At 39.2% G+C, this 13000-nt stretch overlaps 1 protein-coding gene across 2 annotated transcripts in view; it reads right to left on the reverse strand.

Annotated features, from left to right (window-relative positions):
- Positions 1-441: 441 nt before the first annotated feature.
- The window catches only part of LOC124620385 (rRNA-processing protein FCF1 homolog), a 45553-nt gene continuing 32994 nt past the window's right edge, over positions 442-13000 (reverse strand). For both annotated transcript variants that reach the window (XM_047147062.1, XM_047147061.1), the window contains one exon: positions 442-850. In XM_047147062.1, the coding sequence (XP_047003018.1) occupies positions 802-850 (49 nt within the window). In that variant the 3' untranslated portion in view covers positions 442-801. The remainder of the gene's footprint in view (positions 851-13000) is intronic.

Genomic DNA, 13000 nt, shown 5'->3' on the forward strand with positions numbered 1-13000 from the left:
TAAAGACTATGGTGATAAATATATTAAAAGCATAAATACAAGACACAATTACAATTGACAGTAATATTGACTCCCTTCTTACAAAGCCAAGTTTGTATCTATAGTGTACGAAACACTCAATTTGCCCACACACAAGGAAAGAGAACAAGACATTTCGAAGCAAATTTCTCAATTTGGAATGTCACACTGACATAGGAGTCGTTATTTTTGTTTACTTAATTATACCTCAGACTGTAAAGACTAAAAATGTAAAGGTGTTCTAAACCTGAAGATTCATTATCCACCACTGGGTGGAGTCCTTACTGGAAGTGCTATGCTCTTACCTGTTCCCAACCAGATCACACAGTTTTTCAATTAGTTACAGAAGGACCTGTAGTTTAACATGAGATCCAAATGATGGAGCAACTTCATTATTTTATGTATACACTAATTACAAAGAAATTACAAATGGTGAATATTTATTTCACTAGTGATCTTTTCTTTTTACAACTTAGTAATCAGAAAAAGCATACAAGTGTTGTGAAATTGACAGAAAATACACAACACAGAATACTAAATTAATTTGAATCTGACATTTACATGGAAAACATTTTCTTACTGAGGAAAATGATAAGCTCACGTTACAATTATATCACAAATTATTGGAACACAAATGGACTTTTCAAAAATATACTCCAGAACATATAATGGCATAGATTAAAACACAGAAGAAAGGCTCCCATCATTCCAACAAAGTCTCTTCCACGAGTCCAACATATACATTACACAGTGATTAACATAGGCACAAACGTAGTTCCTATATTAACTCTTTGGTGCACCATATGCATCTGGCATCCTCTCAATGGTAAACCTACAACAGAAATAGGGACCATTTACTAAAGAAATTACTTTTTAACATACACTAGCAAAATCTGGTGATTAGAAACCTTGCTTCTGAGACAAGAGCGGAACATCTGCTCACCAACTCCTCCTGCAGGTGTGACAAACAAAAATAACAGATGAGGCATTGAAATTTCAGATTTTGGACGTACATGATATATATACGTCAAAAGATAGACAGATTAGAGGGGGGGGGGGGGGGCAAGGCTGGAAATTTACTGAACTATACCATACAAGGACACACAAGTAGCAGGAAATAAAGGACTACAACTGTATTTCAGATTCACAAACAAATTTCCATTTTCAACTCTGTCTCAAATAGCAAAGGGTATGTTTGTACATCTTGTTCTTCGTAGGTGATCAGTTAGTGGTGGCCAGTAAAGATGACATCTGCTTTATACCAAAAAAATTATTAGAAGAATATGAGAAGAGGGGACTGAAAGCAAATTTTCAAAAGACAGAATACCTATGCAATAGAGAAATTGTAGGAAACATAACCGTAGAGGACCAGCAAACCAAGGAAAGTAAAAAAATTAAATATTTGGGTGGCATCCTGTCGGAAGATGGAACAAGTAATTGGGAAATATAGCAATGAGTAGCCTACGAGAAAGCAAGAATCCAGAGAGCTAAGCCCTCCGTTATGGTCTTCTAAGACAAGTTGGAAAGTAAAGAAGATGCTCTACAGTAGTATCAATATTATGAAAAGGAAAGTTGCTACTCACCATGTAGTGGAGATGCTGCACAACAAAAAGACTGTCCCCCCCCCCCTACACACACACACACACACACACACACACACACACACACACACACACGCAAGCAAATGCAACTCTCACACACAACTCATGAAAAGCTTTCTTTGGAACAGTCTTTCTGTTGTGCCTCTCTATGACTCAGCATCTCAGCTATATTCTGAGTAGCAACTTTACGTTTCATGATATTGTTACATTCCAACCTGGATTTTCCACTGTTACATTCCAACATGGATTTTCCACTGTTTGGTTTTTGCTTTACAGTAGTACTGTAGAGGCTGTAACGACCTATGAATGTGAGTGGCGGGAGATTACTGGAACTAAATAAAAACAAATCACAGTTGGAGTAATGAGCTATCTCAGAAGATCATGTAGTATATCTCAGTGAGCTTTATGAGAAACTCGGTGATTAGGAAAATGACCCGTGGTCAAGGAGTCAAGGATACAGCGCAGATAAAATAGCAGAAATGCAGCTCGCCTGGTATGGACTTGCTATACCATCCTTAGGAAAGTAGCAGAGAAAGATCGAAGGCTGCCTTGTTACATGGCATAAAGGAGGTTATGAGAAGAAGAGAACTACAGCTGTTTGCAATTAAGACGGCAGGTAGTGAGATGATGGACACTGTCAAGGGACAGTGTACCGTGTGACACTCCAGCCAATAGCGTCATTCTGCCACTTCACTCTGTTTCATGCATTGTTATGTGTGCTTTAAACATGTAATAGTGATTTCTTTTGCAGTGTACGTGTGTGGATGATTATATTGTTTGTGAAGTTCATTAAGCCTGACAGATCAGAAAAGCACCAAGTGACACGTGAGCATAAGCTATAGAATTCCTAGTGTACAACTTCTTCAAAAGAGAAGACAAAGCAGATGACTCAATGCCATGTGTTTCTCACCCCCAATGTTGGCAACAGCCAGGCGAGAACAGCTGACATGTGCAGTGTGGGACTGAACTGACAGCATGTCTCCAGCGAAGCGAATGTGTCTGTCAGAGCCAGTGGGTCAGCTCCTTTTAAACTGCCAGGGAGGCGGTGAAATCATAAAAAGGAACTAGGCAAGCTGGGAGATTTCACAAAGAATGCTTTGTTGTACAATACTTGGTACATATTTGAGAGGCGAATACCCGTCTGCAGACAATTTAGTTTCCCAAATGAAAGGGAAATCGGATTTTAACAGCAGGTGATGGACAATGCTACGGATATTAAAGAAAATGGGTTTTTTACATTGTAATATTGATGACTGGAGAAAATTCCTTATGGAAAAAAGTGATATTGTAACCACAAGGAGAGTATTTTTAAGAAGAATGCAGGAGATTCGAGACAGTGGGACTCTCACATTTATTATATCGATGAAACCTATGTGAACCAAAATGATGCAAGGTCAGTGTACTAGAAAATGAGAGACAGATTTGGTGGTCTTAAGGTCACAGTAGGTAAAGCTAATTGACTTACTATCATACATGCAGGATCAATGGACACAGGCTTTATTTCTGGGAGTAAACTAATAATTAAGGCTTCATAGTCAAAGAGCTCGGAGGTTTACCATAGTGAGATAACATACAGTTTATTTAAACAATGGTTTACAAAATGATTATTGCCATACCTCCACCAAAATTCAGTTATTGTGGTGGACAACACCAGCGTCCACTCAGTGCAGCTCAACGAAGTCCTTGCTACCCATACCAGAAAGTCAGATATTATCGCTTGATTATCGAGTAATAACATTCCTCACAGTCCATCATGAACCATAGTGGAACTGGTGCTGCTTGTCAACGCAAATAAGCCAGCTTATCATGCCTGTGAGAGTGATGACATCGTTAAACAACATGGGCACCAAGTAATTAGATTACCACTGTCATTACAAACCCATCAAGACGATATGGGCACAGTTGCAAGCTTGCGTCACAGAAAAGAACAATAACTTTAAATTTGCAAATGTTGAGAGTCTTACAGTTGCAGCAATCGAGAGCATCACAATTTCTGCATGGGTGGAGTGTGTAAGGTATGGAGAAAAATTACAGCCTGACTATCAACAAGAAATCAGTATGAACTGTATTACGGAGCCTTTTGTAATAAACCTCAGCGAGTCAGACTCGTTGCAGTCTGACAGCAAAGAAGATGGTGTCAATTTATTGGTTTGAAGTTGTTAAGGATTAAATTCATTGCCCTGTCAATGTGGCAGTTTGATCTGTGGCAGCATTTGAAACTATGATTATGCAGTTTTATATTTTATATGTGTAGAGACAAATAGTGATCGCCATTAGCTATCGTACGTGTACATGGAAATAATTTCTTACATTTCACAAAATTGGTTGTTTTTTATCTTGTTATGATTTGACAAATGGGCAGTTACAAGATTAGTTACACAAATAGTTCATTCGGTTGACCTGAATATATAAAGCACAAGTTTATGATCAACAGTTAACAATATTTCAAAATAATTAATGTCACTGTTGAGTAACATATAGCACATTGTTCATAATTTCAATCAGACATATTTCAGCCTTATTACACACTGATCAAAAGGCTTCTCTTATTTAGTTCCACATATCTTCTCACATGACTGCCTGTCTTGGCTGGTCCAGGTATACTTTGCTAAAATGTGTCATCTTTAATTTCTGTAGCACCAAGTTGCTACTGAAATTCATTCTCATTGCTGTCATTTCTGCTTGAGCACATTATTTTCACTTCCACAGTTAGAGTCATTTCTACATTTACATCTATAGTCTGCAAACCATCGTGAGATGCGTGGCAGAGGGTACATCCCACCGAACCAGTTATTAGGGCTTCTTCCTGTTCCATTCACATATGGAGTGTGGAAAGAATGATTGTTTTAATGCTCTGTGTGTGCAGTAATTATTCTAATCTTATCCTCACAATCCCTATGTGGTACATTTGTAGAGAATCATTTACAACTGGTTCTTGCAAATTTGTAAATAGACTTTCTCGAGATAGACATGAACTATCTTCATGAGTCTTCCAGTTCAGTTCCTTCAATACCTCTGTGACACTCGCCCACAGATTAAACACACCTGTGAACATTCGTGCTACTCTTCCCTGTATACATTCAATATCCCCTGTTAGTACTATCTGGTAAGAGTCCCACACACTTGAGCAATATTCTAGAACTGGTTGCACTAGTGATTTGTAAGCAATCTCCTTCGTAGAATGGTTACACTTCCCCAGTACTCTACCAAAACACCAAAGTATATCACCTGCTTTACCCACAACTGAACCTATGTGATCATTCCACTTCATGCCCAACATTGTGTTAACCCAAGGTCATCGGTGCCATTGGATCATGGAAGGATGTAGAAGGAAGTCGGCCGTGCCTTTTCAAAGGAACCATCCCGGCATTTGCCTGAAGTGATTTAGGGAAATAATGGAAAAGCTAAATCAGAATAGCCAGACACGGGTTTCAAACCATCGTCCTCCCAAATGCAAGTCCATTGTGCTAACCACTGTACCAATTTGTTCGTACTCGTTGATACTATACCCATAGTATATTACGTTTTTTTGAAGAGCAACATCTCACATTTCTGAACATTTAAAGCAACTTGCCAATCTCTGTACCACTCTTAAATCTTATCAAGGACTGACCGAATACTTATGCAGCTTCTTTCAGATCGTACTTCATTATAGATAACTGCATCGTCTGCAAAAAGCATGATTTTACTATTATTATTGTCTGCAAGGTCATTAATACACAACATGAACAGCGAGGGTCCCAACACACTTCTCTGGGGCACACACAAAGTTACTTGTACATCTGAGAATGACTCTCCATCCAGGATAACACGCTGTGTCGTCCCTACCAAGAAGTCCTCAATCCAGTCACAAATTTCACTTGATATCCCATATGATCATACTTTTCACAATAAGCGTAGGTGTGGTACTGAGTCAAATGCTTTTCTGAAATTGAAATACAGCATCTACCTGACTGCCTCAATCCAAACTTCCACGTACGTCACATGAGAGGAGTGTGAGTTGCGTTTCACATGATCGATGTTTTCGAAATCCACGCTGGTTTGCATTCTGTTCAAGATACCACACTATGTTTGAGCTCGGAATATGTTCTAAGATTCTACAATGAATTGATGTCAAGGATACTGGACAGTAGTTTTGTGGATCAATCCTACTATCCTTCTTGCAGATGGGTGTGACCTGTGCCTTTTTCAAGAGCTGTGCAAGGTTTTTTGTTCAAGGAATCTACAATATATTATAGCTTGATGAGCAGCTAACTTAGCCATAAATTCAGTATAGAATCTGACGGATTCCACATATGATAAGAATGCCAGATCATTGGTGGCCAAAGAAGGTTTATGAATGGAAATGACCCGGCAGACATAAGCATGGAAGACCACGACGTTCTGAGACAGACAACATAAATGAAGTAATGGGACATCGCAGCATCGACAAGGAAGATGCGCTGGATCAAGAGGCTTGGCGGAGGATAATAGGAATAAAACAAGATGATGTTATTAATTAGTCTTTGTGCTGATTAATCCTGTAAATATATATAATCTGATGGATTCCATTGGGCCCTGGAGCTTTGTTTAATTTTAAAAAAAATTTCACCCATTTATCGACACTACTGAAACTAATACTTCTTTGATTCATCTTTTCAGAGGTATGATGATTAAATTGGGACAGTTCTCCCATCTTTTCCTTTGTAAAGGAACATTCGAAACTGTAGTTAAGCTTTTAGCTTTTGCTTTGCTACCCTAAATTTCAGTTCCTGTCTCATTCACTACGGCCTAGACACTATCTTTGGTGCCACTACCAGCCTTTACATACGACCAGAATTTCTTTGGGTTCTGTGAAAAATATTCTGCTACGGTAGCCATTGAAGGCATCATGCATTTCTCTCTTGATAGCCATACACGTATCATTAACCATTTCTCTCTCTATAACCCTACACTGTTTTACATCCATTATACAGTAATCTCTATTTATTTAGAAGTTTCTTTCCACTGACTGTACTGCGCGGAGGCTCCCTCCCATTATGAACTGTTCTACTAGGTGCATGGTATCTATCCTTTTAAACTTGAGCCAGAGTTCCTCCACGTGCTCCTGCCCTGTCCCGAATGTTTCAAGTTCCTCATTGAGATATGACACTACTGATTTTTTATGTATGTTGCTGAGCATATATACTTTTCTGCTTGTTTTAGTTGTACTTTGGTAATCATTGTTGCCACAACCATGTCATGGTCACTGATACTAGTTTCAAAGTGGCCAAAGAGGTCCGGTCTATTTGTTGCCATTAGATCCTATATATTTCCATCGTGAGTGGGGGTTCCTAAATACTTGTTCCAGGTTGTTTTCAGAGAAGGCATTTAGTAGTTTCACAGGATGAATTCCCACATCCACCACTAACAAAACTGTAATTTTCCCAATTAACTGTTGGACAGTCTCCATCACTGATTAGAGTATGATCAGGGAACTTACATACAAACGAACCAAGGTTTTCTCTAAAGTTTTCGGTTACATCCGGAGACGAGTCTGGTGAGCGACAGAAGGATGCAGTTTTCATTTCATGCCCACCCCTGATACTGAAACAATCTTACATGCAGCTTCAGTTTCTACCTTAGTGGATTTGAGTTTTTGCTTACTGTGACAAATTCATCACCTCCACTTTCCATTTGCCTATCCTTTTGATATACAAGGGCTATTCAGAAAGTAAGAAACATTTTGGCATTAAAAAACAACTAAATGCCAGAAATACATTTTACTACATACATCTAAAAGAGGAACTGACATACTACTTTTCCACATAATCACCAAACACATTGAGGCACTTATCATAGCGGTGGACAAGCTTTGAAAGACCGTCGTCGTAAAATTCTGCCGCTTGAGACTTAAGCCAGTGAGTCACACCCGCTTGGAGTTCCGCATCATCATGAAAGCGCTGTGTTGCAAACCAGTTCTTCATCTTGGGAAACAAGTGGAAGTAGCTTGGTGCAAGATCAGGGCTGTAGGGTGGACGAGGGAAAATTTCCCATTTGAATGAATTTAGGGGTTCTTTAGTGCAGTTTGCCATGTGAGGTTGTTCAAAAACAAAATTTTGGACATCAGCTTTCCTTGGCGTTTGTTTTGAACTGCTCTTCTAACTAAGGTTGTGCAAAGTTTGACAGTAACGGGCAGAATTTATGGTTGCTCCACGTTCAAGAAAGTCAATAAGCAGCACACCTTGCCTATCCCAAAACACTGTCGCCATCAAATTCCTTGCTGACAAGGTTTGGAAACATTTTTTTGGTTTTTGTGGGGACCTTGTGTGCCCCCACTCCACGGACTGTAATTTTGTCTCACAATTGACGTGTTTCACTCAAGTCTCGTCACCGGTTATGATTCGATCCAGTAATGAATCACCATGTTTGTGGTAGGCCTCCAGAAATGTCAACGTTGCCCACATTCGCTGTTCTTTACGGTGCTCTGTGAGCATTTTGGGCACCCATCACACACAAAATTTGTGGTAGCCTAGCTTTTGAGTGACAATTTAAAACAACAAAGTCCACAAAACTTGTGGAAAAGAAAGCAAAAGCTCCGTTATTGTGAAGTGATGGTTTTCAAGAATTGTTTCATCAACTTTAGTGACAAGATCGTCAGTCACAATGCTCGAGCGTCCACTCTTCTCTTCATCATGAATGTCGGTTCGGCCATTTTTACACAGCATGCACCATTTCTGGATGGAACATTCACTTATTACATTGTTTCTGTATACTTTGAACAGTTAACGATAAATTTCTATAGGTTTTTAGGTTTTTTTGCCAACAAAAACCTTATCACAGACCGCACTTCACAACTGGCAGGATTTTTGACTGCAGCACACATTTCAAATTTGAATATCGAAAAAACCAGACACACAGAGGGGCTGTCACGGATGGATGCCGAGTGAGCTGCCGAGCATGCACATACCAAAATATACACGATCGGGGTGCGCCTAGTGGCGTCAGACGGAAACATTCCCTAGTTTCTGAACAGCCCTCGTACATTTAAATTTTTCCCAAAAATGCTTGTCCATTTTCTTGCTGCCTGTGGTCATTCTGAAATAGTGGTTGACAATTGAATTGGCTACAAAATCAATAGTATACTATTCACTTACATGGCCTATGACGTTGTTTGTTACATACATTAATCTGTGCAACAACTGCATGTTCATGGCAATATAAATGAAAAATTTAAGGATATCTTGTCAACCATTGCCAATTGACCTCAGTCAGATGAAGCGAGTGCTTCTTCACTTGAGAAGTATCATCAATGCCATCATTTCACCTCAATAAAAAGAATCATATATAACAATAAAAAATCCATCACTTTGGCAGTTATATAGACTGTATCAAAATCAGTAGAACAGAAACAAATTGAAATCCATTGCTAGGTGCATGACAGCATAGTGGCCCTCTCAGCTGACACCTGACAGTGCCAACAGCACTGAAACGAGACTCTGGCCATATTGCAAGCATTCTCCCTCTCTCTTTGCGCAGAACACTTTGCTCAGCAGGTGTCTTACTTGCACCCCACTATTAAAGAAGATGAGGAAGCATAGGAAGATAGAAAATGAGGGCAAAAGATATGCGGGATGTGGTGATAGTTGTAGGAACCCCACGAGAGAGGGACCGGATGGTGGGGGATTTGACTTCACAACATAACTGTTGAAAGATAAAAAGATACAATTCTGGACATCATCTAAGCACCAAGAAATGTCACTGCCTAAGAACTGATAGCAGCAACATTCACAACAGCCTGTTTACCGTGAGATGAACGTCAAATTGGAAACCACAAAGAATTTATACCTTATACACTTCACAGTGATATAGAGATACATAATATGCCACACCTAAATACTGGTTTGGCAACCAAACATTTTAAGTGCAGCTCAGGGTGTTTAGAAGATGTCCTTTAGCAAATATTTACACTCTGAGAAGCACCAAGTAATCCTGATTCTGAGTTTATTAATGTAAAAGTGCCTTTGTTATTAAACAATATTACCCTGGCAGGTTAGCAACACATTTTGAGACAGTGGGAGAAGTAGGACAACCTCTCGTTTTATTAATGTAGGTATCAATTTCCATTTCATAGTTATCTTCGTTGGTTAATACTAAACTTCTTCTATCCGGTGGTTTCGTTCCAATTTTCTTTGGATTCTGACTGTTTCTGGGTGCACCTTTGATTGTTGTGCTGCAAACTGTTTGCATAAGGTTAAACTGTACTGTGCATCTAGCTCTGACTGAAGGCTATCTTTACAGTTTGGTAGCGACCTCTGCTGAAACTGGTTTAGAAGTGGCTGAAGGTTTAATAGCATGGGTATTGTTGAATATACATTTACATGAACATGTTCTAATTCTTATATCTGTTGTTGAGAGTGGTGACTATGATTATACCGAGCAAAAGAAGTTGAGAAAAAGAGGGGATTACAGCAGGGCCTTATATTCTTTTTTTCTTGTCTCAGTATATGAGGTTTCCTTAGCCACTTTAATTTCCTGAGTTTTCTTTTCTTCTAAAAACACTGGGCAATTTCTGTTCCAGCTAGGTTAACTACATAAGCATGTAATGGTACACCTTCCTTTAACTCCACCTTCTTTAATATAAATAATCGCTACCAGGATTAATATCAAATCTTGTATATGTGAACATTATCTCGGCTGTTTCACTAAAAGAATTTCTTATGATTTTGTGTACAATGTACTATACTTAATGTATAAAAAGAATTTAATTTGCTACAATCAATATGCACTTAGGTTAAAATTACTCTTCTTTTAGACATTTTTGAAATTATGAAGTTTCTGGCATACTTAAAATTCATATTATTAATTGCACAATCAAATGCAAATAATTAAATTTCTTTCTGGATTTATTTATAAATTAGTGATCAAACACTGGAAAATCCAAGATGGAATATAACAATATTATGAGAAGGAAATTTGACACTCACCATACAGCGGAGATGCTTAGTCGCAAATAGGCACAAACAAAAAGATTTTCACATTTAAAGCATTCGGCCAATGGCCTTTGTCACCAATAGACCCTAGACCCACAACCCACATGCGCGCGCGCGCGCACACACACACACACACACACACACACACACACACACACACACACAACTGCAGTCTCAGGCAACTGAAACCACACTGCGAGCAGCAGCACCAGTGCATGATGGGAGTGGCGACTGGGTGGGGGAAAGGAGGAGTTTGGGGCAGGGAAGGATAGTATGGTGGGATGGCCGACAGTGCAGTGCTGCAGGTTGGGCAGCGGGCAAATATAATTCGTGAAACACTAACTGGTACAATACATAAAATCAAATTTATGGGAGAAGTATCTCAGCCATTTGAAATAAAAACTGGTGTTAGACAAGGTGATGGTTATCACCTTTACTGTTTAATTGCATTCTAGAAAAAATTGTAAGGATCTGGAATTCAGAGCTAAGAAGACACAAAACTGAACCAATAACTCTTGGAAGAAAAAAAATGAAATTACGGTAAACTGCTTGGCTTTTGCGGATGATTTTGCAATACTTTCAGAAAACCTGACAGAAGCAGTTATGCAGTAAACCTTCTGCAAAAAACAGCAAACAGAACTGGTCTCAAAATTTCAGCTGAAAAAACAAAATGCATGACAAATATAAAAAATGCGCCAAAATTCATTGAAACAAAAATAAGTAAAATAGAGTGAGAAAATAAATTTAAGTATCTTGAAGAAACCATACAACAGAATGGAATATAAAAATCTGCAATAGATGTAAGAATTAACAAAATGGAAAGAGCACATGGTTTGTCCAAAAATATTTACAACAATAAATGTATATCCAGAAAAACAAAACTGAAACGCTACACCATAGTGGTATAGCCAGAATGTTTACATGGATCTGAATGTGTAACGATGAACTGTAAAACGAACAAACTAGATGTACTGGAAAGAAGGATTATTAGAAAAATAATGGGTGCAATAAAAATTGCAGATGATTGGAAAATAAGAAGTAATGAGATCTACAAAAATATAGAAAAAATACCTGAAGTAATGGCCAAACGAAGATTAACCTTTTCCAGACACCTCTACTGAATGGATGGAAATAGACTTACAAAACAAATACACCAATATTTCTGGAAGAAGAAATCGACAATAGCATGGATTACAGGAGTAAGGAAAGATTTAGAAAGAAGCAAAATCAAAGAATCAGAAATAACAGAAAGAAGCTGTTTTAAAAATAAAATACTAAATTTGGAAAGCTTTCAAAGCAGAAGAAATAAAAAATCGGGAACAACACGGACAGATAAAAGGAAGAGACTTCATGGGGAGAAAATGAGGGAATACTGGAAAAATAGGAAACAACAACAAAGGAAGAAGAGGAATTAAAGCTGTTAACGTGATACTAGTTGGTCAATACAATTGTAATAAATAAGCAGCAGAAAAAAATAAATAAATAAATAAATAAATAAATATGGATGTGGTGGTGGAATTGCGGCTGTGTAGTGCTGGAATGGGAGCAGGGAAGGGGTTGGATGGGTGAGGACAGTGACTAACGAAAGTTGAGGCCAGTTTGTGTGTGTGTGTGTGTGTGTGTGTGTGTGTGTGTGTGTGTGTGGTTTTAGGGCGCACAACTACAGTGGTCATTAGCGCCCAGACTAAGTTATGAATGCACTGCGAGGCACACGGTTAAAACAGCAACTAAAAAGGACAACACTATAGAAGGCACATTAACAGGCAAGGGATTAAAAGAAAACAGCATAACCAAATGTCCTTAGACAGGTTTGTCAAGTGGATAAAACGAAGAACGCGAGCAGCTGCTCCTGGGTCATCCGCTAAAATGGCATCCAGAGTACATGGCAGGCCAAGACCAATGCGCAGTGTATTAAAATTCGAACAAAACGTTAAAATGTGGCGTACCGTCAGCAATTGCCCACATGGGCAGAACGGCGCCGGTGCAGCCGTCACCAGATGGCGATGGCTGAACCGGCAGTGTCCAATTCGTAACCGGGCCAAAACAACCTCCTCCCGCCGAGAAGGAGGTCGTCCAAGCTGTGGGGAGAGGTTTCAAGGCCCAAAGCTTGTTTTCAGTAAGTGTAGCCCAATCGGCATGCCACAGTGATAAAATGCACTGACAAATGACACTGCTAAAATCAGATGAAGGCACACAAAAAGAAGCTGTCCGAGGCTGGAGGACTGCAGCCTTGGCCGCGGTATCTGCAGCTTCATTCCCAGGGATACCGACATGGCCAGGAACCCACATAAAGATAACCGGAGAACCATCATCCGCCAACTGCTGAAGAGAGTGTTGGATCCAGTGCACAAACGGGTGAACCGGATACGGATCACTGAGGCTCTGGATGGCGCTCAGGGAATCAGAGCAGATGACATAAGCAGAATGTCG

Source organism: Schistocerca americana, chromosome 6, assembly GCF_021461395.2.
Source record: "Schistocerca americana isolate TAMUIC-IGC-003095 chromosome 6, iqSchAmer2.1, whole genome shotgun sequence".
NCBI lineage: Eukaryota > Metazoa > Arthropoda > Insecta > Orthoptera > Acrididae > Schistocerca > Schistocerca americana.